Source organism: Typopeltis vanoorti, chromosome 8, assembly GCF_054136105.1.
Source record: "Typopeltis vanoorti isolate ZY-2024b chromosome 8, IOZ_Tvanoo_1.0, whole genome shotgun sequence".
Lineage (NCBI taxonomy): Eukaryota > Metazoa > Arthropoda > Arachnida > Uropygi > Thelyphonidae > Typopeltis > Typopeltis vanoorti.
Window position 1 is genome coordinate 62,919,562 of NC_143556.1, and position 26,424 is coordinate 62,945,985.

A 26,424-nucleotide genomic window follows, 5' to 3' on the forward strand; every position below is an offset into this window, starting at 1 on the left:
AATAACATGTATTTTCCTCTGAATATAAATCATTTTAATAACAAGTTCACTTATTATACATACTAAAATACACACACATTCACAAATTTGACATTTTTATTTACTGTAATACATAAAAACAGGTGATCATTTATTAACTTGCATGACGAAGCAAATTAAAAAACAGATTAAAAGTAAAAAGTATTTCTCAATTATAAAAAGAATAAACACTTTCCAGTCAGGTGAGTGTGCATGTCTGTAAGAATAAAAATGTTAGTTTTATAAAACTAACATTTTTTTCTTTTTATAATTATAACTTTATAACTTTTTATAATTGAGAAATACTTTTAATTTTTTTTTTTATTAATTCTATGTATATATATATATATATATACACATACCATATTTTACTGATATTTTAGGTTGTATTTTGTGGACCGTATATGATTCAGTCAATTTTTTTTTTCTGAAGAAAAATAAACTTCTCAGATCATTTTCTAGTGTTGAACTCATTACGATTAGAAACAACTATTCAGAGAACATGTCTATTCAATTAGACCTTATACCATGCATCAAATGAATTTGTCAACAGTTACTGTACTTAGTAACATTAACAAAGACAGCTCCACTCCAATTATAAATCTTGCTAAACATTTTTAATTAATATATGCTTTTAAGCACAAAAAAGATATTATGAATGCTCTAAAAATAATTTAGTCATAACATTTCAAGTGTTAAAATTGACCTTGTCAGCAATTAAATTTAATAAACCAATATGACTAGCTAACACTTAAGCCAAGGAAGGATACCCTCTAAAATTACACAATTTAAACTGGAGTTAAATTATAAATATCAATAACAACCTTAATTGTTACTATTTAACTCCTTTCAAACAGTAATAAAACTAAATTAAGGAATTTAGTTTTATTCAATATTTGTTGGGTTTTATATATATACACATCTATAAAAAAAATCTGAACATTAAATTATATATGGCAAAGAACAGAAATTTACTAAGAATATTGAAAAGAAATGTAAGCCTGGTTGGTAGAGTGGATAGTATCTCTGTTCTCTGACCAATAGCTTATATATTCAAATCCTACTGTGGCAGAATGTCTTTAGGTGGTAGATGAATTTCAATATATCCTGCTAAGTAGCTTGAAAAGTTCTTCGTTTGGTCTACAGAGACAGGGTTTTTTAATTATTTAAGTATGTGCAACCATTGTTTGACATTAGTGCAGACTAAAGTGAATTCCACAAAAGACTGCAAAATCCTTGTACAGGCAATTTTTTTTCAGCTTATAAAAGTCAGGATAAAATGCACCAATTGCATTTTTTTTTTTTTTTTAATAAAGAAGTTGAGGTTGAAAAAAAAAAATCTGTAAACAGAATAAAAACACTTTTCTTAGTTAAAATCAACCAATAAATAAATCAATTATTTTGATTGCATTATTTCAAAATAAAACTCTATAAAGAATATAATTTGGCACTGGTATTAAAATATTCAGATCATTTATTTATAGACTAGGTTTCTAAATAAAGGAATAAAAAATGAATAGAATATACTTTTATACACTGCAATTACTTTTGTTTTTCCAACTTTTCTAGGTAATCCCTGTTGTAACGAATTTAAGTGGTTGAGTAAGAGTTATATCAGAAATTTATTTTAATAAAATGAGAGATAGTGGCAGATAAACACTACAGCCTGAAACAAATGAGTAATGAAATGAATTAAAAAAAAAAATAAACTTCATAAGCTTTTTACATGTCAAAGAGCAGTAACCATTTTCTAAAATGACTTTACCTAAAACATTTTAAGTTACCTCTTCAGAAATTCTGAATAATGACTAGAAACAGTTTTCTAAAAAAAAAAAAAAATAAAATTCGTTTGTGCTCGGGATTATTTTATGCAAAAACAATGCCTCGTCACTTGCTATAGTTTATACATAAATAGCTCCAAGAGCTATGAACATAAAACACACTAAATAGAATATTTCTCCAGCATGATTCAATGTGGTCGGGTAATGGAGGACTCTAGCATATTTGCCACTGTTTTCTGATTATCAGTTGTTGCTCTGCTGGAGTGTGGGGTAAGCAGCAAGTCTTGAATAGCTTGAACTATTAAATCAATTGCCACTAAAAATGAAAATAAGAGAATTTTATTAAAATTAATATATTTAAAGTATCTAATAATTCTTTAATTTTTTGATGCTAAAAATTTTTCCCTAATGCTAGCAATTCCTGTTATTAAATATGTGACTAATTGCATGAAGATTAGAATTTGAAATTTAAATGATTTATTACGAAAATGCTTCATCTCTATGCTGTATTTGGTCACTTATTAAATATTAAACTGGAACTTTATATATTGGCTTTATTAGTTGACCAGAGATTTTTAGAAAAAAAAAATACAATTGTCTACAAGTTTCACCAGCGATTCTGTCTGGCTTCTTCAGGACATGTGTAATGGTACATGGAACTCAATGTTTGCTGGTAAAAAAAATGAATGGAGTAACACTGTGAAATAAATTAAACCGGCGCTTAACACATCATAAGCATGGAATGTGGCATATCAGTCATTGTTTTTTTTGTTTTTTTTTGAGCATGTTATATAGTTTTTTAGTGAAATGAAATTCTGGTAAGCTGAGTGAACTTATTAGGCCTTTCCAGATGTCTTTCAGAATCATTCCTTGATTTCTGTTTAGATTTTCTCCAGAGCAGAGTACAACGCCAACTTCTTTGAAGTTTCTACATTGAACATCCTCTTCTATATAGGGCATGGAGCTTTTATCCCAATAGATGGTGGTTAGTGATCAAGAAGTGATGGGCTAATCCTGAAGTATCTGTTCTGTTGTTGTTCACATCTCCTACATGTTCTTTTTTTTCGAATTTCCAGGCTTCTCGATGTTTGCCCTGTGTAATTTAATCCATAGGAACATGGAATGTTGCACACACCTGCGTATTTGAAGAAGGCATTAATGTCCTTTGGTAATCTTAAAATTTGGCGTATTGTCTTCACCGGCTTAAGAGCAACTCTGACGTTGAAGGACCGAAAGAGTTTGGCAATTTTTTGTTGACACTGAATAAGGTCAACAACAAAAGGCCTGCATAAGGGAGGATGATGTATATTGCGTGACAGAAGGTTGCTGTTGTGGAGGGTTTCTATGAAGAATCTTTTTGATTATATTTTCTGGGTAACTGTTGTTTATCAGGGTCTGAAATATGAAAGTGAGTTCATCAAGATCTTTTTCTTCTGAGATAATGTTGGTCGCTCTATTCTTAAGCATATGAATTATGCTTATACGAATCATATGTCTATCAGTATCTACATCAATATTATCTTAATAGATACTAAACACTGCAGATGTTATACATATTACTAATACTAGACATCAGTGAATGAATCATTATAAAATTTTTATTTTATGCTAATTAATTTAATTAATAACAGTTAATTTTATGCAGTTATGATTTAATACTGCAACTTTATGTTTGTTTACATTTCTCTCGACTGCAGATGGCCATGTATGGTCTGTAGTGTTTGCATGTGTAAGTTTTGATAAATTTTAATCTTTTATAATAGATTTGTGTAATACGTTATTGTAGTAAATGATAAAATAGACTAATATCTACATATATTTTATGCATTCTTAACATGCCTAACTTTTTCTTAATTTTTTCGATATTTCTAAGCTAGCTATACGGTTCGCCTGCGAGTTTTTTCAAATTGTCGCAAATCTCCAAAATATTTTTCCGATATATTTAATCATAAAAAACCACATATGAGTGGAGCTGGCAGTTCAAACCTGCATTCTTCAAGCGTCAACTGTATTCCCCCATTTTATCTTGGTATTATCATATAAGTTGTTCAATAATACCAGGATAAAAGAAGGGGACCTTCCATACTGAAAGATATTATTATGTGACACCTCCAGGGAGTCCAAAGACTCATCGAGGGAGAGTGTGCCAACAGCATCAAATGATCGATTCCTTTCAACTACTAACCGCGCTCAAACTTGCTTAACTTTTTGTGTGAGCCATTAGTAGCAGAGACTCTACCAATTGACCAACAAATTTGATTAATTTTAGTTAATGAAACTAGTCATCAATGAAGATGGGAAGTAACAGAAATCAATTATATAAATATTGTACAATATGGTAAATAAATACCAGAATCAAATTTTGTGTGTTAATTTTTCTTCACTGCTTAATTTGACAGTGCATTTTTTTTTCTTTGCTAAATTAGCCTTGTTCAACAAAAGTATTTTCCCAAAACAATCATGTCAAACATTAATTTCATGTATCATAAATCTTCACTACTTGCCATAAATTAAAATTTATTCAGAACACTGTGATCCTTACAAAAGGAGATTAAAGCCATCAGACTACTTTTCCATTGCCTCACCTCAATCTTCTCCAATGGAGAAGATCATCAGCTGTCAATTTCTTCTCTACCTGGAGGCCCAACAATTAACTGGCAATCATCAATATGGAATTAACAATTTCATTAACAGCAAGATTTTCTAGCTAACCTTATCTTCCTTTGGACACAAACCATGGAAAGGTTTGGAAAAACTCATGCAATTACTCAACATTCCAGGATGTCACAGAGTCTGGTAGAGGTCTCCTTATCAAGCTGCCATCCTATGGTCCCTTCTATCTCTTGCAATTGGGTTGCCAGTTACTGAAGTATCCAAGGGATGTCTGGGGTTTTGTCCAAACTCTCTCTTCCTGCTATAATGACTCTTTTCTTTCATTTACCTTAAATCCCATCTAGAGTTTTGCTAATGATGGTATACTCCATTCTTCTTCTTCATTCAACAAACACCTTGCAGTGATCATGTGATTTAAGATCTTTCTTAAATAATGTCTGAAATCCTGACTTCTTACTATTTTTCAACGGGATCCAAATAATCTAGTGGTGAACTTTAATGCTATCAAAAGACTATCCTGTTTATTTCTCATAGGTAAAATTTGACTTTTCTCTCCATTGTTTTTGATAACATTCAGATCTTCAAGTCAAGATCAGATTTTTCTGTTTGGGCTAATTTTCACATTAGCTTTTTCTAGCACAAATACATCTACAGCACTGCCAGCCTTGTTGCCCTCTTCTGTTTCAGACACTCCTGTCACAGACTCTCTCTGCTCACTTTTCCATAGACTGTTTCTGAATTATTATTATATCAGCAACTTTATGCAGTCCTTAGACTCACTGAGGTGGGAGCATAAACATTATGCCAAGTACTATACAACATTTGTGCAATATCTATCACACTTTACTTTGAACTCTACTAAAATTTAATGGAATGAATACAGCACAAAGAGAAATTAAACAGTAGATTTAATCGCTCTGATATTTTGTCTTTTTCACAGACATAACATGTACAAAAACAAACAAAAAACAATGCAGAGAAATGAGACTAATTAAAGCCTGAAGTCCTATGAGGGATGTTGGGGCACCCTTTATGGGTGCTATTGGGTACCCTTAGCTATTGGTTGGGAGACTTAAGAATGGAGGTTTCTCAAATCTTGGGAAGTTTTAACTTCCCAAGAATCAGGAAACTTTTCTCATTAAATAGTAGTGAACCAAGAACAGGGCCCTGAGGCATGCCACTAATCACAGTCCTACTGGACACTACTCCTGAGTAAACTACTGTCTAGTATCTCTCCAACAACCACCTTATCCACCTCACCAACTTTATATCTGTCTCCATGTCCATGCAGCATTCTGTCAAAAGTCCAGCAGTATCACTGTAAACTCATTACCTTTATCCAGCTGTTGTAAAACTATTATAAAAGGTAACTTTAGAGGCATGATCTACCCTTTACAAAATCATGTTGTCCCCATATAGTATCCTATTCCTGCATTTTGCTCTTAACCAACTTCTACAATACCTTGACAATGACATCTAAGATGCTGACTGGTCAGTAATTTGCCAACTGTTTTCCCCTCTTTTCATCCCCTTGGGACCAACCCAGAGCCGAGACTTAAATTAAACAATGTGGTCAAAAAGCAATAGCAATTCCCTAGCACCTTCTCATAAAACTGGCACACTACCATCTAATCTCATGGCTGTGTTCATATCAAGGTTTTATAATATCTTATGCACCTCCAGTTCATTTAAATTTATTTCCATATAAGCTCTTGCCCTCTCTTGTTACTGCAATATCTTTATCTGGCTGTTACACTCTTGCAAAGTAATTTAGTAATTCAACTATTTTGTCTGTTCAGTTACTTCACTACCATTGGCATTCATTAAAATTATTCTTCCATAATCATTCTTCCTTTTACTTGCAACATACCAAAACAACTCTTTGGGATTACCTCTGGCCTGTACTGCTAATTTCTTCTCATACTCTGATTTTGGTTTACTAATGGGAGGTCATGTTTTAGTAATTCACTATGCTTTTTTTTCATAATGCCACATCTGAGTTGGATAAGGGAGAACAGATATGCTATGATACTGCTGGAATTTGCTGAGGCATTTGATAGGATACCACATAAAATGCTGTTGCATAAATTAGAGAATAGCTAACAAATAGGTATCAGAAAGTGATATGGGGGGGGGGGTCTGCCCGATTTAAGGTGACTAGTCCTTGGACCATTGTTCAGTCTATTCATTAATGATATTGGAAAGGACCTGACAGAGACATTCAAATGTTTATGTTTGCTAATGATGCAAACACTGCCAGAGCAACTGGGGATGCACCACTTTACAGGATGACTTCAACAAGTTGAAACTAGGCAAATAACTGAGCAGTCAATTCAACGTTAGTTAGTGTAAAGTTATGCACTCTGGTGTGATTATGCATGAAGAAACTGATAAAGCTAGACATTTTAGAGTTATGGCACATAAGCAGTTGAAGTTCAAAGTCATATAGCTAAAATTTCAAATACAGCTCAGAAGATAATTGTGATGCTGAAAAAAAAAACACTGACTTGTAAGAATAAGTAGGTAATTTTATCTCTTTACAAGTCCTTCATATGACTGCACCTGGATTAGATTTAGTCTCCTAGATTCAGAGGTGATGTGGAGAGTGTAAACAGAAGAGTATGTAGACTGATAAGAGAAGGAAAGATGAAACGATAGACTAGAAACTTCAATAAAGGTTAGAGAATACCAGTTGAAACTTTATATGCAGGAGAAGACAAGGGGGCATCTGTGGAATTTAATTTTGTGTATGGTTAAGAACACGGTGAGAGCTAGATTTTTCTCACACTGAATATTGAGTGAGTGACCTCCAGGGAATTCAGGATTTACTGAGTCCTGGACTCCCTGGAGATCTGTGATAATAATTTAGTTTGTGTATCGTGAGAGAGTTTGAACACTTCACAGTAATTTCGTATGAATTTGTATATATGTATGAAAAAAATGCATAAATATTTTAGCAGCTGATGACATTAAATATGAAAACAGATTAGAAAAATATTACAGCTTTCAATTCATATTAGTGGAAAAGAGTATCAACAAAAGTTAAGCTGCTGCCTTTTTAAGCCAAAGCTGAGATTCTTCTGAAATATTACTGTATAAAATTCTCAGAATTACTGATATATGAGCATCACTTACAGACTTATGTGCTTGGTTCACAGATAAAATACATTGGTAAATGTATTGTAAAACACATGGATAGGCTTATGTGTTCGTCAGACATTTTTGTAATAGATTTCACGGTTTCTTAATCATCTGTGTTCATATCAAACCGTGAAATCTATTACAAAAATGTCTGACGAACACATAAGCCTATCCACGCGTATAAATATTCTTCACGGAGATAACATCATACGTAAGGCACGACAATACGGTAAGTGGAAAGTAAAATTGGCGCGGCAACTGAACAGGTGTCTTCTTAAAAAGGTGCCGAGATACCAATTTGATATCAAACTGTATGAAAATTAGGAACAAGTTTCACTCAGCCAAAGCCCAACGTATTTATAAAAGAGCGAGTTTAGCACTATTACGAGAACAGGTATACGCTACTCGCCGAGAACTTTCAAAAATAAATTCCTCCATCAGTGTACTATGTGATATATTATCTGACATTTTGAACCCAGAGCTATGGGATATCTTGGATAGAATCTCCGACTCGACAGCCAATAAAGAATTCGCTAAAGTTAAAAACCGACACCGGAAAAAAAATTGAAATCCTCCAGCTACGCAGCGGCCACAATTTCATCAAGATGGGGATGTTGTGAACCTATCATCGACAACCTTATCCAAAGAGGCCATGAGTGCATTTAAGTCTTGGACACAATTTTGCCGTTTTACTCCTAAAACCAAAATAATGGCTTCCGTTGAACGCGGGATTTACCACTTGCCTCCAGCTAATAATATAATATTAGGTTAGACGTAGCCAATATCCTTATCCATTCTAAGCCTCCCAAAAATAATATCCCACATAAAGAAATAATAGCTCTAAAAGAACTACGCAATAATAACCACATTACAATAACAAAATCAGACAAAGGTAATGCCACTGTAGTAATGGATACAACAGCATATGAAAGCAAAATGCATACACTGCTCCAAGACCGGTCTACATATCAAATCATAAATCGAGATCCCACCAACTCACAAAAGAATAAGGTGTGCAAGTTATTGAACAAAGTCACTTCCTGGTCAAAAGAAATTGTCAAAAAACTCAAACCCTTGCACGTTAAAACACCCAGAATATATGGTGCTCCTAAAATACACAAACAAGATACACCTTTGCGTCCTATTGTAGATAGTATAAACAGTCCTACATATAAACTAGCTAAACATTTAGCCAAATTACTAACAACTTACACAAACAATTCTTCCTCTTTTGTTAAAAATTCTACCCACCTAAAAAGTATTTTAGAAAACCACAGCTTAAATAGTTCAGACCTAATGGCGAGTTTTGATATCACCTCATTATTCACTAATGTACCACTGATTGAAACACTTAACTTACTAAATTCACAATTTCCCCCAGATATATTTCAGCTATTTAAATTCACAGTACAGGCAGGTTATTTTACTTGGAAAGGGAAAATATACAAACCATTAGATGGGACAGCTATGGGTTCGCCCCTTTCTCCCCCACTAGCCAATTTCTACATAGAACATCTGGAAAAATTAGCTATCAACACAGCCACTCTCAAACCTAGTCTCTGGCTACGCTATATTGACGATGTGTTTGCTATTTGGCCATATGGCCCAGACACATTGAATACATTTTAAGTGCATCTAAATAGCCAGCACCCTAAAATCCACTTTACAATGGAACTAGAAGCCGATGACTGCCTACCCTTCCTGACAATCGCACGTCTTCCAGAAGGTTCCTTATCATTTTCGGTTTATAGAAAACCCATACATACAGGGAGATACTTACCATATTGTTGAGAAGTGTGATTATTTGTGTATCTTAAAAACACTAACCCATAGAGCTAGAGCATGCTCTCACTGCTGAACTTTCTCGCCTACGACACACCTTCTTAACCAACGGTTATAATCCCCATAAAATAGATAACATACTAAATGCTACCCAGAAATCCCCTCTTTCTGCCACAGAAGACTACAACAAAACTATCACCATCCCATTAAAGGCACATCTGAAAAGATATCTAGGGTGCTTAACAAACACCAACTACGCACAGTATTTAAACCTTATATAAAATTAGCAACTCTCATCCGTTCACCTAAGGACAAATGCACTCCTTTATCACATCCAGGAGTCTATGAAGTGCCCTGTTCTTGCCATCAAGCCTACTACGGACAGACAGGAAGAACTGTGAACATCTACCTCAGTGAACACAAAAAATATATCCGACACTTTCGCTATAGCAATCAGGTCTGGCAGACCATGCTTTGGATACCCCTGCACACAGGATCAATTGGAAAGAAACAAAAGTAATGCACAGAAGCTTCTACAAGTCAGAGAGGTTGTTCCTGGAATCAACAGAAGCCTTAAAACATACTCCAAACCTTAACAAGTATGGCTGTATAAATCTACCAAAGATTTTTGAGGCAGTCATCTTAAGACCAAATTAATATTTATTACTTTTATTTTATTTCATTTTTTCAAACTTTCTAAGACTATCATTTGGACTACTATTTCAAAACTTCGATTTTTTTTTTTTTTTTTTTTTTTAACCTAGATGGCGCCATATTAGGACTTTAGTCTTGTGTTGCACGCTGCAATTACTTTTACTAGCCCCACTGTTACACCGGATTGTGGTTGTTTTACATTTGTAACAAACTTTGTGTTGTGTGCTCTGAAGATGCTGGATATAATACCAGCGAAATATTAGCTTTTAAGTTAATAAATAGTTATTTTCTTAATCATCTGTATTGTAAAATAGATTGAAGTATTTGTGTATAAGTTTAGTCTACATATAAAATCCTAAGGAGTATGAAGAATAATGTTTATAATAAATTTAGTTTAATCCTTTATCCAAGTGAGTTTGCACCTGAAAATATCTTCAGGACTGAGGTAAAGTGGTACTACACTTTGGCAACTGGCAGCAAAGGTGGACCAAGCTCATCACTCCTTGTCTCAGTATCTCCCATAATGCAAAGCACATCTCCTTGTGGACATGCATTACAGTAAGGGCCACTACCCAGACCGGTTTTGACCTTTATTGAGGTCTTGTCAGTGGAAGGCAGACCCAAACGTGGAGATACTAAGGCAGAAGCAATAAGGAGAGGTCATACTGCAAGTTGCCAAAGTGTTGTACCACCTTACCTCAGTCCTGAAGATATTTTCGGGTGCAAACTTTATTTGCTTACACTTGGATAAAGGATTAAACTAAATTTATTATAGTCTAACCAGGTGCAAAATAAACTTCCAAGAATAATGTTTGTATGATACAGGTTTAAAATATATTTACATACAATGATATAAATTAGAACACTGCAAAAATTTTAAGAAACTGAGTTTAAACTGCATTTGGAAAGCTGCTGGGAGGCATTGGATATTTCTTTAACTTGCACAGCTGCATAATGAAATACAGCTGTGCTAAAGTGATGTCTTTAGAGCCATTTGTGCAACATGTTCTACATTAATATCTACTGCTTGTATCAATTCTTTTATATCAATCCAAAGGGGTGTATCACAGTGTAATTGTGTTCCACGTTTTCCCAACTTGAAATAAAATACAGGTAACCCTCGTATAACATGGATGTTAGGTTCCATATAAATGTCGTGTTATATAAATCGCTTTATGTGAGACTCAAATCACATAGAAAAAGTAGGGTTAGGTTCCGATTTTTTTTTTTTTTTTAAAGATTATATAAACAATGACATATCCAACAAAAAAAATTTTTATTTAATTCAGGTAATTCATGTAAGTTAAGAAAACAAACTATGAAACAAATACATAGTATAAAATTATAAATTGTACGTAAACTTCATTGCATATAATGCATAAATGTTTTAGGCAAAATAAAATAAAGTGTATATTTAAATCGTCATCACTCTCTTCAAAACTAACATTTCATAGATGTTCTTTATTTATGAGTGGCCAGACGTTGTCAACACTTGAAATCTCTTGGATATCATTTGTATAATTCTCATTGCATACTTCGGCTGGTTTATTTATCAAGAAGTCAGTAATAAGACCTTGCTTACACCTATGCTGCAATTTTTTTTTATTAAGTTCGTAATACGGAGCTAAACAAATATCCAATTATCTCGTGAATTTTCCAGAGCGCTCCATTGAGAAATCATTATCCATAAAATAGCTTTCTTGCCAAGTTCAATCCTTCTGCTAATTTCTTTAAACTGAATTCTTTAATGGATTCATCATAATCAGAATCTTCAGCAGAACTTTCCCTGCCATTTGGCTCAACGTCATCTATTAATTGTACCAGTTCCTCCTCATTTAAATCTATTTCCCCATCAATTCATTGACTAATTTCGTTTTCAACCATGTCGCAAAAGCGCTCTAAGTGGCCATTACTATAAAAATATTTTTTTTACATAAAAAAAAGCATTACATATTGTATGTAACTCACCAAAAAATAAAGTGCTCAGCTTGAGATTAACACACTTATGATTTTTAATGCGCTTTCCTAGCAGAAAACGAAGACAATTTTAAACAATAAACACTTTATACAGTAAACAATTGACGTAAATGTATGCTAAAGTTATTTCTCCTAATATAAATTCATTACTTATAACTACATGTGTAATACGGGCAGACACAAATATAACTAAGATAAAATTTGATTTTTAAGTCGTGCGTTGAAAAATATATGAAAAGATAAAGGGTTACTACAGTTTGTAGACCATCTTATATCGAAACTATGTTGTATAAGTGCCGTGTTCAACAAGGGATATATGCCCCTCACTTGGCCATGTGAGATGATCTGGCAGGATTTTATTTTAACTGCATAGTACAAAGATAGTTGTCATCAAAACACAAATGACGGTTCATTCACTTTAATATAAAGGTAAGAAATAGGTGATGTTCCACATGCATCAGTTTCAGCCATGGAAGCACATCATCTCTGGCAGAAGTATGAACTTGACTCATAACTGAGTCTTGATTGGATAAGTGCTCAGTTTAGGTTGAGCAAGAAACACCTTTATCCTAAGTGCCTCTGTAGTGCAATTGGAAGAACAGCAGAACATTGCACCCTTCAATTGGAAAAGACTTCCATTCAACTCTTGTCATGACAAGAGGAATCTTATACGGGCTTTTTCAATTAAAGATGAGTTAAGCCAATCTCATACAGACATATAAGGGTTTTTTCTCCCAAAAAATGGGGTTTTTCATGTCCAGGCAAATCAGCTATGAGAAGACACACAATTTACAGACAAAAATGCTGCAAAACAGAGTGCCCTCTCACTTTGAGTTCTTAGAAGTGTCACGTTATAATATAATGTGACACCATAACGTGTTAACGTGACAATAAATATAACGTGTTACGATCTACTTAGTAGATCGTTGGAATAAGGTTATAATTAACGATGCCGATTATAGAATTGAATAATGTTAATTTGTTCTTTAATAAAATTTATATTAAAAATGTAGTTGGATCCCACAAACTTAGTTTCCAAGTCAGGATAAAAATTATATTTGCGACAAAAGTGCATACAAACAGTTCTCTGTAGTGAAAACCTAAAGCCATTTGCAAGTGCTCAGGTGGAAAAATGGATACAGTAGGAGGAAGCTATTCTGCTGTTGAGTTAATTTTTGAGTGCAATATTTAACACACTTGGAAGAACTAGAAGAGAGTAGGTCTCAATCAAACTTGGAAGGTTTGATTAGTTTTGATGAAAAAAAATGAAGGTTTCCTCTTTTCATCAAAATCATATGTTTCAATGAAAAGAATCAGCCTTGTAGATCTTCAAGTAAACGAAGTCACCAATTTTTTTTTTCCATGTCAAAGAAAACAGTCTTCATTTTGTAGGAAAGCATCTCTAAAAATGATATTTTTGGAAGCCAGATTTTTATCTTGGAAAAAAGGTTCTTGCTCTCCAGAAACAATAAAAGATGAGTTAACCATTTTTTTGAGATTTAATAAGCAGCTGGTCAGTGATGATAATTTGTTGGAATTTTTGGATCTTTATTGGCTTTGAAAAGGCAATAATTGCCCTTTACCAGAAATTCATTCTTGAAAAATAATTGTGCTGTACAAGAAGAGCAGCTGAACCAAAGCAGTTTTTAGTTCATTTATTGTGAATGGCCAGTTGTAGACTGCTCAAAGAAAGAGGAGGTTCAGATGTTTTTCTGCTTTGTATTTTAGTAGCAGGAATTCAGAGTATGATAACACTGCCAATGTTTTGGCAAATCTCTCTCTCTCTCTCCCCTTCTCTGATAGTGTTCCAGGCTTGAAAGTGGGTGGTGGTTATATATGCCCCTCATTTTTTTTTATTTTATCCCCAACTTCTTTGCTGTTGGTTAATGTGGTTATAGAAGATGTAAACTGGATCAAGGAGTTCTTTCAGCTCTGACAATGAGTGTGTCATGCTGGGGCACAAGCCTGTTTGAAAGCAATTAAATTTTATGTTGTATCTTCCATAGATACACATTCCAAGCGTATCACTGGGCTTTTCTTGGCTGTTGCACATTCAGCATGGTTTAGATAAATGTGGAAACCAATTTCATTTTTAGATATTGCAGTTGAGGATTCAATAATAGGAGGTAAACTGGCTATTGCAGAATCAAATTCTGCTAAAGCATAATAAGCTTACCTGTTGGTGTATTTATAACAGTACTTGACAGCATAAACACCATTAGAGGAACAAAATAATTTATTAAGATATTAATAATTCACTTGATTTCTAACAAGCATCTTCGGAGTACAAATTACAATTGTACTAAAATATGCAGAACTCAATTAAAATTTGAATTGTTTTTGCAACAATCTAACTCAGGGGTCACAAACTTCTTTGACCGTCGACCCCTTCAAGAGTTTCTTGACTTTTTATCGACCCCCTCTATTTTACTATTACGTAATTATAATAGGACAAGCAGAAAAGACACTTATGTGAGTTTTTAGATTGTTTATTTTATAGTTACAGTGTTTCTTGTATATGTAAAATAGTATATACTATTATATTGGCTTAACGTCAAAGGGATAAGTTTTGTTTTCGACGTCCTTCTTAACATTACATATTTGATAGGAGAGATAAATAATATATAAAATTTAATTTAGATAACAAAACAACAATAATACAATCTTCCTATAGGTATATATAGGATGTACAAAACTACCAGCCCTGCTCAACTATTCAACATAGAGAAGTTTAGTTCGTGAATGAATAATGATTGAATTATAATATGTATGTTGATGAATTTTAGAACATTAATGCTCACTTGTATGTCGATGTGCAAAAATGAGAACTGGGATCGAATACGTGTAAGTATAAGTAAATAAGCAACCACGCACGTGTTGCAATCTCTCTCCTGCCGTGCCGCCGGACGGGAACCACCAACATCCGTTTATTGGTAAATACATCATTTTGGCCTACATGATTGGCCTCCGTAACTATTTTCATGACCTTGCTCCATCTTACAGGTTTTATTCATGTCACTGTTCCCACGATTCACTCTTAATTGTGTTCTCATTCAGGATGGAGGTAATCCAAGTTAACCGAATTAAATATTACCCGTACAATGATGTCTTATATTTTTCTATCAACCCTAACAATGTTATATCGACCCCTGAGGGTCGATATTGACCACTTTGGCGACCACTGATCTAACTGAAAAGAGACTCAATGTCCTATCAAGGTACATTTTAGAGGCCAGATAAAAATGAAGCTAGAGAAGTCAGGTTAAATGTGAATGTGGTCTTAGGTTGACTGAAGAATATGTGATCTGGAATATTCAGTGTTTTGATGGTTTTGAAGTTCTCTATGGATGTAGATATCCATTTTGTCTATTGAGTCTGGAAGGATTTCAGGAGTGTTTAGTGTGTTTACGGGAGTTATAACACATCCCCCTCCCTGCACAATCTGCTCTAATGAGAAGCAGAGCAAATCACAGCATTCGGGGTTGATTAATTGTGAGAAGACAGGACAGACACTCGTGTTAATATTCTCTCAGATACTGTTTTTTTTTTTTTTTTTAACTATTACCTTAATCAGCACGACAGGATTTCCATTAGATGTAGTATACTTCTCACTCACCTCATGATATGCAATGTTCTACTTTATCTTGATCTTTTGAATCTCTTTCTCATCCTTCCACCTTTGGTTATACTCCTGAAGTCACAGTTAATGCACTTAGGCGTTTTGCACTTGCAATCTTTGTTTTCATGCTCTTTATTGCCACATTCAGGATACAAAGTTCAACAAGACAGTTCCAGATATCCTGCTTTCACTGATGTTGGAGTGTTATTTAAACGTGAGGAGGATATTCCTAGATATCAGCAGGATAGGAATCAAACAAATCCTATGGTATAAGAATTCTTGTGGCTTTCGTTTCTTGGTCTTTCAATTCAGAGCAAAAGAAGTTGCATTTCGATGTTATTCTCATCAAAAAAGTTTACTTTAATGTAAACTGTGATAGACAGGTGCTGCTCTGAATGTTTCTGAGCACTGTTTATTACCTGAATGAATTTTTTCACTTTTGGAAATCCTGCCAATCGTAAATCCTTCTAGATAGAATCATTTACTGCAGTTTTACAAGGAAAACAAATTTCAAATCATCTTTCAAATAAAAGTTATTTCAGAGAATTTTTCATAAAAATTAACACAGAATGATGCGTAATATTTGCTAAATATTACACATCCCATGTGCATGCCAAATATTACGCATACCAGAAATAATGATGCCAAATTCTGAGATGGATGATGAGCGGAAGAATTGTGAATGTAGCGACCTGAAAATGTAGGCTTGCGATAGACAGGCGTGGTGATGGAACCGTCTTCTTTTCTTTGAATGTGTAAATCCAGAAAGGAGATAGATACCCTGTGAAGATTCTTTTTCTAGCGTAAAGTTGATGCGAGGATGAAGAAGGTTTATTTTATCTAGAAAGAGTTGCAATTCCTGTTCGGGATGATCCCAGACTATAAATACGTTGTCGACATATCGTAACCAAATTTTTGGTTTGGGTTCAAAAGTGAATATTTTTTCTTCAAGGTGTTTTAGAAACAGGTTTGCTAAGTTTGGTGATAAAGGAGATCCATTACTGTTCCTTCTTGTTTGTAAGTTTGACCTTTCCAGGTGAAGTAACTGGATGTAATAACAAATTTGAATAAAATCATTAAATCCCTAGTTTCCAGAGCGCACAAATTCTGCTCCTCTGAAGATTCTCTAAACCAAGAACTAGAAATAATCAAAAATACAGCTATACTAAATGGATATAATCTTAAAACAACTCAAAAAATCATCAGTCACCTTCCCACACATCAATCCAGACAAAAAGTCCATAGGATTCCCATACCTTACGTCAAAGGCATCTCTGAACATCTTTCAAAAATTATGAAGAAATACAATTTTGCCACTACTTACAAACCTATCAACCAAATCTATAACTTGTTACCTTCTCCTAAGGACAAACTCTCACCTCTGATGTTACCTGGCATTTATGAGATCCCATATGCTCCTGCAAATTGTCTTACTTTGGTCAGACAGGTAGGTCTGTTCAGAAACGCATCTCAGAACATCAAGACCACGTTCATCTTTTCAAACTGCAGAAATCTGGCCTCTCCCAACACGGAGCTGAAAATCCAAACCACAGGATCCATTGGGAGAAGTCGAAACTTTTACACAGATCTTTATATAAATATGAACGTTTACATAAATAAATGTGCTGAAGCCCTACTACACAGACCAAATTTAAACCGCAACGATGTGCTTACTATTCCTAAAGTATGGGAAATTGTCATACAAAATTCTGTAAAATAATCTTTATATATATATATTTTATTTTATTATTTTTTTTTCAATTTTGTTTTTCAGTTATATTTAATTTACTTCTATAACACGTTACTGCACGCATATTGAGATTCCATTGTAATCATGCGCCCTAACTGTATGTTATTCCTAGTATTGTAAGCTAACAAAACTACTGTACCGATGATATCCCAAGATACTTGGGATGAAATATTTACGAATTAAATAGTCATTACTGTGGTTATTACATGCGATTTTAGTGATGAATTCACCACAGGTTTCGTTATATAAAAAAAAAGGATATTCATCTGTTGCACATGTGATTACAAATAGTATGTAGAGGGGAGGGGCTGTTAAACTTCAGGATGATGATATACTTAAAGGAAAAGGAATTCAGTGCCAGAGTGCCTCATCTATCATATTTTCCTTTTTTTTTTTTATTTATTTTTATATATATATATAATTATATATATACAGGGTGTTCGGGATAAATTTAACATATTTATAATTAATTATATTTTTCCGTAAGTTACATGTATTAACACACACTTCTCTTCATTTAAAAGTTTGGACCCTTCTTCATTCATATACAAGATGTCAGAAAGGATGGATAGCTGGAACCCACCTGAATCATGGAAGAGAATAACTTGTATCATGATGATTCGTGCCCGCCATCAAAATAAGGATATTACGACTGCTGCCCAATGCTCCCTGAATACAGTAAAAACAATCAGGCATGAACTAGAGACTTGCAATGGTGACTACGAGGATGTAGCAAGAAGAAAGATCCCTAGCAGACGATCTGATTGCGTTCGTACAGCAGAATTCCTCGCAAATCTGCAGGAACAGGTGTTGAAGAACCCTGACATTGGAATTCGGGCTTTGTTCGTGGAGTTGCTAACTGTAGTCAAGCCCTGGATAACAAGGGTAGCCAATGGTAGGCCGTATGTATGGCAGCAGGATTCGGCCCCTTGCCACACCTCTGGGAAAAGTCAAAAATGGTTGTCTGAAAATTTCTACGACTTCACCAGTCCAAATGTTTGGCCTCCAAACTCCCCAGACCTTAACCCCATGGATTATTTTGGAAGGGGCACAGTTGAAAAAGACACCAATCGCACTTCCAGTAATACAAAAGCCCAGTTAATGGATAAAATTAAAACAGTTTTTGCGGCCCTTCCCAGGGAGACTGTAGCATCAGCTTGTTCGAGGTTCCGAAGCAGAATTGAAGCTGTGATCGATGCTAATGGTGGTTATTTTGAGTAAATCTTGTTGATAGTATTGTAATTAACTCTGCCTGTAATGTTTTTTTGTCAATTCATTAAATTTAATAGATACAAAGAAGATTTTCTTTTTCCTTACGAAACTGTCAAATTTATCCCGAACACCCTGTATATATAATCCTAATGATGATAACCAAAGTCACAAAGTCTGCTGGGAAAAATCTACAAACATCTTCCGTTGCAGTGACGAAATAGAGAGAAAAATTGTGGAATCGAGAGAAATCATCTTCAATCCTGTTCATCTAAATAACAACTTAAGCTACAACCTCCCAGATAGTCATTCAGCTGTAATCATGTACTGGCGTTCACGTGATGCAGCAAGCACGCACTCTGCCAACAATGCAACAAATGAAAGAACAGCTTCAAATACAAATACGTTTTCATGCTAATTATGTATAAAGACCGTCTATGTTGTTCATAGTCTTTTAACCCCCAATGTTTAGTGTTTTTTCTTTTATAATGTCACCTGAAGAAGGCTGTTACAGGCCGAAACTAGTAGTGTGTTTATATTAAAACCTTTTTAATTAAATCTCGGTTCTAGTCATTCAATTTTTTTCATAAAAATATATATATATATATGGATACTATGAGAGCTCTTACTCCAATCAACTGCAATTCAACCTTGTCACCAGACCAGGACATCCACCAAAAAACTTTTCTACCTCTATATTTGAGCATTTTTGGTCGAATATCATCTAGTCCACATTTCAGGTTTTTGTTAGCTTTTTCTACCTCAAGTATTAATATGTACTCCTGATATTCCTCTTGAATATTTTCAATCACCATTCTGTTTTTCATTTAGTAATGTTTCAAAGTAATTATCCAGACATCAAGAAAAATTGTTATCTTCTGTTTTCATGTCACCTTTATCATCTGATTTCTTTTAAAATACTATTTCCTCCATTTCTAAGCTTTTTTTTCTTACATTTTTCTACATTTCTCTCAGGGCACATGCTGGTTGGAAACTTTTGATATGCTCTCTTCTTTTCAAAAACTATCCCCAATTTCCTAAGTCCACTATCTATCCTTGCAGACAACTTTACCATCATATGTCTTTCTAGCTGAAACAATGTTATCTTCAGTCTGCCACTTAGTCTCTAACATTTGATTCTCATTTTCAAACTGTTTCATTTTTTTCTCCAATAATATTTGTAGTCAATCAACAATTCATCTCTAAAAGCTGCTTAATGTCTTTATACTTTACATATTTTTCTTTTTAATATGAAAATAATTTTTATTCTGCTCAGAACTAAATGTGATCACTCCTTAATTCTTTTAAGTGAGAGATAATTTCATCACATAGCATGATGACCACCACCCTGTTTATTGGAGACCTGAAGTGGCTTGAAAAGGTTCTATTATGTTTAGTCTCTAGAGCAAAGCTTCCAGACCATATATAAAATAAGTAAAAAAATACAACAACAAAAAGAAATATATGAAAAAAAATATATATATATATAAATTTAATAAAAAAATAAAAACAATTCTTAGCTCACCCATGGTATGAATGTACTATAGGTTTAAAAACCTTTTGTAGGTGGGATAGGATCAACATAAAAAAAAAAAAATGCCCTGTATACTCTAATGTCCTAAATCAGTGTGAAGACATCTCTGTCAACAATAACAATTATACTTTTGTTATTTATTTTATTTTTTCTGAAGGGGAATTTGTGCACATCTTTATGTTGGGTGATGTACTTACCATTGTTATCTGCTTTGCTCTTTTCTCCAAATTTTCCAAAAACCAGTATTTCTCTATATATCTGGTATTCATTTCCTACTCTGCTGTTTAGATCTCCAACAAAGACAAGCTTTTCCTTTTATCATTAAGAGAGACCTCCAGGGAGTCAGGAACTCATCGAGGGAAGCCACATACTACATGACCAGCTATCATAGTTGTTCTTGAATTCACACTGCTTGCACACACAACATCCAATGGCAATCCATTCCAACTGTACACCACTCTATGACAGAAAAATTCAGATCTCACCCCTACTTAGCATTCATTTTCAGCTTCCAAGGATGCCTGCTTGTCCTTACCCAATCCTTCATAAAATAAAAAAATTACATCAACTGAAATCCTGTATGACCCTTTCAGAAGTTCGTCTCAATCACATCATCCCTCTTTTTCCTCTTTGCTAGTGTCTGCACTCGACAAATTCTCAATCTGTCTTCATAATCAGTATGCCACTGACATTTTTAACACTCTCCCCACTGTATTAGAATCATAAAGAAAACCAGACCTGTGCACAATAGTCCAAGTGAGGTCTTATCAAGGCCTTGTAAAGAGACAAAATGACATCCTTATCTTTAAATGTCAAAGTTCGTTTCAGCATTACAATTATCTTTTGAGTTGTATTTACAATCTTTGCTACATGGCTCCTGAACTTCTACTTCTGATCTACAAACAATCCAAGATCTCTAGCCTGATCAGTTTCTTCCATCATAATCACACCAATATAATAAGATACTTGATATCTAATTATATATTGGGTTTTATCCTTTATCCAAGTGTAATCAAACAAAGTTTGCATCTGAAGTACTTTCAGGACTGGGGCAACTCGTGGTAAAGGTGCTATAAGTTCTCATCACTTGCCTTAGTATCTCCCATAATGCACAGCACATCTTGCGGACATGTATAATGCTATGCATTAAGGGAAGTGCAACTACCAAGACTGGTTTTGTTTGTAAGCAAACGTATCCAAGTTTATATAATTAGTAGCATAGCCAAGTGAAAAAACTTCCATAAACTTATCTCTAATCCAGAGAATTTTAATAATAGGGTGTGACACCCTTTGGCAACTCATATAGGTAAATATGACTTCTCCATTACTTCCACCTTAGTATCACCACCTCTGGGTCTGGCTCCCACTGATGTGCTTTTGTGCAGAAGTGGTTGCTTTCCCTAAGATGTGAGAGGCTCTGCTTGGGAGCAGGTTTTTTGCCCGTCTCTGAGTGAGGCCACCGCTGAGATTGTGGCTCTGTTTGGTGGTGGGGTGAGTCTGTCACAGAGTGGAGCCACCACTGAGTTGGACGGTCACTCGTAAGGAGTGGTCTGGGGAACCGCCTAATTTTTAGAGATGTCTTTACTTAAACAGCACCTCAATAAAGGTCGAAACCAGTCTGGGTAGTGGCCCTTCCCTTAATGCATAGCATTATACATGTCTGCAAGGAGATGTGCTTTGCATTATAGGAGATACTAAGGCAAGTGATGAGAACTTATAGCACCTTTACCATGAATTGTCCCAGTCCTGAAAGTACTTCAGGCGCAAACTTTGTTTGCTTACACTTGGATAAAGGATAAAACCCAATACATAATTTAGGATAGACCAGTGCTTCCCAAACTTCTGGATGTCAGGGCCCCCTTTGCAAAAATTAAAATATTTCAGGGCCCCCCTCGAAAAAAAATCGTAATAGAGAGATATATTATTATAATATTTATTGTATTTATATTCAATACAAAACATACACAGCGAATATTACAAAAATCAAATGCATATATTACATTTTTTGCCTCTTACCGTTTGGTTCTGAAGACGATGCGGGCTGTTCTGGTAAAATATGAAATACTGTCTTTTTTTTTTTGAGTCTGTTTCTACTTCTTCTGATTGTTCGCGGGAATTTGTTTTTATTTTTTATCAGCCACTTATCCATCTCAGGGTTAAATTTTTTAACGTAGAATAGATCAAATAATATCACCACTTACTAATACTGGCACACCACAGACTGATAACACATGAAATTAGTGAATATTACCTGAATAAGGGAATCCCAGGACAAGGAACATTTTTCTCTTTTGTGACTTTTCTCCCTTTACGGTAATTTAGCCTAACGCGAAACAGACAGCAAAGGTAGGTTATTAAAATGTGCATATGATTGGTGCGGTATTAACAAAAGATCGCACAACCGAAAGATAAAAGCATAGCTAACAATTGAGTTGAAATGCTAACTCTCTTCAACTGAATTCCATATGTGAAACTGCCATAACATTCATTATATATATATTACTTAGTTTTAACACTTTTACGAATTTAACGTGTTCGGTTGAATTTTATTGCTCCCTTGGGAAATCGAACTCACTAGTTTTTAGTTAGATACTGTGTTTTCCCATGCAACATATGGTTTTGTTTCAGTCTATATAGCATAGTTTCTGTATGAGGGGACATGTGATTCATTAATTAGTGTGTTTTTATCCCATTTGTCTCTAATTGCTCTATTTGTTGAGAAATATATTACACAGACTCCTCATACCTTATTAACTGGCATAATAAAAGTACTTGTTTTTATTGCCTCTGCAGTAGTGGCTGTTAGGGAGGGTGTTGTTTACCACTGCAAGAGAATTACTATCTCCCCACATGAACTTGTTTAAGCTTTTTTTTCATGTGTGAAGTATATGTGAAACTTTTATTGGTAACAGAAAACTAGCTCGGATGACAGTGATAATATAAAACGAGTTTTGATATGTATATAAAGTCAATATCAACAGTCCCTGATTACGAACGCGTGATGAAAGGGACAGGAAGATTTGGAGCTTCCCTGGAGAGCATTCAAAATAAATACAATTATTAACCACTGCTTTGAAATGAAACATATGAATAAGCAATATTTACTAACATTCATTAAGCACCGAAATACGCAGGAAGCAAAGTTTGTGAACTAACACCAATGTGCGAATTTTTCCATTAAAATATAAAAAATAAAAAAGAAATAATAAATAATAAAAGTTAAATATTTCTTTTAAAATAAAAAAATCTACTTAGTCTTAAAACCTTTTAAATTTGTTTTCATTATTTCACGGGCCCCCCTAAACAAAACCTACGGCCCCCAAGGGGGCCGCGGCCCACAGTTTGGGAAACGCTGGCATAGACAAGTGAAAAACTTCCATAAACACTGGATATCTAATCACGCCAAAGTGCATGACTTTACATTTACCGACATTAATTTTCCCATGCCCACAATTCCAGCCTATTCAAATCATTCTGTAAGTAATACTGCATATCAGCTGCATTCCTGATTACCCTGCCTATCTTTGCATCATCAAATAAGCTATTTGCAATGATAGCTAATAACAGTGGACCAAGGACTGATCCTTGTGGTATACCACTGGTTACCTTAAATTTTGTAGACTCACATTCCTCCCCATACCACTTTTTAATATCTGTCAGTCAGCCATACTCTTATCCACACTAATATTTTATAATCTAAACCCATATACTTCAATTTATGCAACAGTCTTTCATGCTGTATTCTGTCAAAAGCTTTAGCAAAATCTAAAAAGTATCATGGTGTATCCATTCCCCTTGTCTAGCTCAATGGTAACATTATTATAGAATGTGAGCAAGTTGCTAAAACATGACTTTCCCTTAGTAAACCCATGCTGTTCATTGCAAAATAGAGATTCTCTGCCAACCCATTTTTGAATGCGAGCCCTAACCAACTTTTCCAAAATCTTCACCACCACTGATTTTTTAAAAAAAAATTTTTTTTTTAATTTTTTTACATGGTTACCACCCACAAAATGTTATTACTAAACCTATAGTACATTTGTACTATGGGTGGGCTAAGGATATTATTTCCCCCATTTTTATCAATTATATATATATATATTTGTAATTTTTTAATTTATTACATGGTCCAGAAGCCCTGCTCTAGAGACCAAACAAGGAACTTTTTCAGCCACTTCAGGCCTTCAATAAGCAGGGCAGTGGTCTCACACCAGGCAATGAAATTCATCTTCCACCTAAAGACGGTCCCAAACATCCATGTCCACAGCAGGATTCGAACCTGCGACCTGTTGGTTGGAGAGCAGGTACACTAACCACTCGGCCAACCAGGCTGGCATTGGTCTTTGCAACACCTTCTGTAATGGGATTACCATACATTCTTTCCACTCCTGCTGGGAATCAGCTGCCTTCTCTAATGACTAATGACTCCAAGAAGTGGATGAATCTTCTGTAGGGCACTATAAGCACAAATAAGTCTTACTTCAAATTCCCCAATCTGATGGCCCACAAGCTTGAAACTGCATGCCATTCAAGATTTTCTTCATCTTCCTTCTCAGTATTGCCTGAATATAACATCTTGCTTGTAGTTTTTATTTAGAATCTCTTGTTTTTGTCTTCTTTGTTTCAGTAACACCAGTTATGCGAATGTGGTACCTCTCTAATTCATACTCGAGTCCCACCTCTTTTCCATTAATACTTCTTATTTTGAGATTGTCAATCTTGAATTCTGATGTTGAGTTGGAGTTTGTTCTTGTAACCAAGTTTCACTGTTTGTCCTGGTTTCCTGAGAAAAAAAACAAAGGGAAAAAAAACTGTGTGTGTGAGTTTTTTATAACTAGGTGATGTCCAAGCCAGTATGACATTAAATGTTGTATCATTGTCTTTTGGTTTAAGCCAATACAGAATACAATTTAGTTGGCTAAATCCCAAACTGACAGGCCATCCTCATTCATTCAGTATCCAGAAACAAACAAATGGCGCAGTCGACAGGATGTAATTTGGCTAATAAAATCTAAAATATAAGCTACTTACAATAAGTTGGTTTTGGTAGCAGATCAGACAACTAAGAGGTACAAATTAAGTTAAGTTTTGTTGAGAAATTTTGAGAATTGACTAGTGTAAATTGGATGCAAGTATGACTGAACCCTCCAGTAGTTTAAACATGGACAACAGCGAATTTTTTAGATATATTAATCCACAGCAAGTGTTCCCACAATTTTCGGGTGAGGAGACTGATGACGTCCTAAATTTCTTTAGTTATATAGAAGAGCTTAGAAGAGTTGGAGGATGGACTGATTTTCAGTTGCTAGTCCTACTCAGAAGTAAACTGGTGGGAAAGGCTAAAGCTTTCCTGTATTCTTCCCCTATTCTTAAGGAAACCCTGGATTACTCCCAATTTAAGTCAGTCCTAATTTCTGAATTCTCAAAACTGGGAAGCTTGGGACCTAACTTATGGAAGCTCCAGAGGTGTTCTCAGGAAGAAAAGGAAAGTGTGGCTGAGTTCCATAACAGGTTACTGACGATAGCTAGTACCCTGAGTGTCAATAGTGAAGAAAAACCTCACTTGGACTGGGCCATTTTCCAACAATTCAGGCAGGGAGTCAGACCTGAGTTGAAAGAGACAGCATTCAATAAGAAACTATCATATTTAAGAGAATGTTACGATGCGGTAAGGGAACGCGAACAATTGCTCAGAGACCTTCGTCCCGCACATGTTCAGGCGTCAGTGAATGTGATTGAAGAGAAGAAGGTATTTGAAAGAGAGCAGAGACATAGTAAAGAGAGTAAGAAAGAGAGAGACAAATCAAGGACAAGAGTGAGACTAGAAAAGGATAATGGGCAAGAGATAAACAATTTGACGGAGTCTAGTATTGATTCAGATAAAATAAGAGATATTGTAAAGCAAGAGATAGAGATACTCCACAAGCCCCTTATGGATAGGTTAGATGAGGTAATGAAACAATTAGGAACATTATCTGTCAGAACCTTAGAGCCTAATTGTAGCAAAACTGAGGAAACAATTAAGTTGGTTGGAGAAGAAGTTGAGCGTCTGCAAAGACCCCTTCTAGATAGAATAGACTCAGTTATGCAGAGATTATCCGAAATTGTACCTCAACATGAAACAGTTACTTTCCAGAATCAAGAAAGAGCTAATAAGCCTAGAGACAGAAGGGAGCCTCCTAGATGCTTCAATTGTAACGAGATAAGGCACTTTGCTCGCTTCTGTTTTAGAAATAGGAGATCCCCCATGAATAATAATAGATATGAGTCGAAGTTTGGGCACACCCCTCATAATTATGTAGATAGGCAGAGAAATCATGAACATGAACGGATATGAACATTGTCA

At 34.7% G+C, this 26,424-nt stretch overlaps 1 protein-coding gene across 1 annotated transcript in view; it reads right to left on the reverse strand.

The window, feature by feature from the left end:
- Positions 1-412: 412 nt before the first annotated feature.
- The window catches only part of LOC150104049 (uridine-cytidine kinase 2-like), a 164,126-nt gene continuing 138,114 nt past the window's right edge, over positions 413-26,424 (reverse strand). The window contains exon 7 of the mRNA XM_090396713.1: positions 413-2,115. Coding sequence (XP_090252839.1) covers positions 1,988-2,115 — 128 coding nt within the window. The 3' untranslated portion in view covers positions 413-1,987. The remainder of the gene's footprint in view (positions 2,116-26,424) is intronic.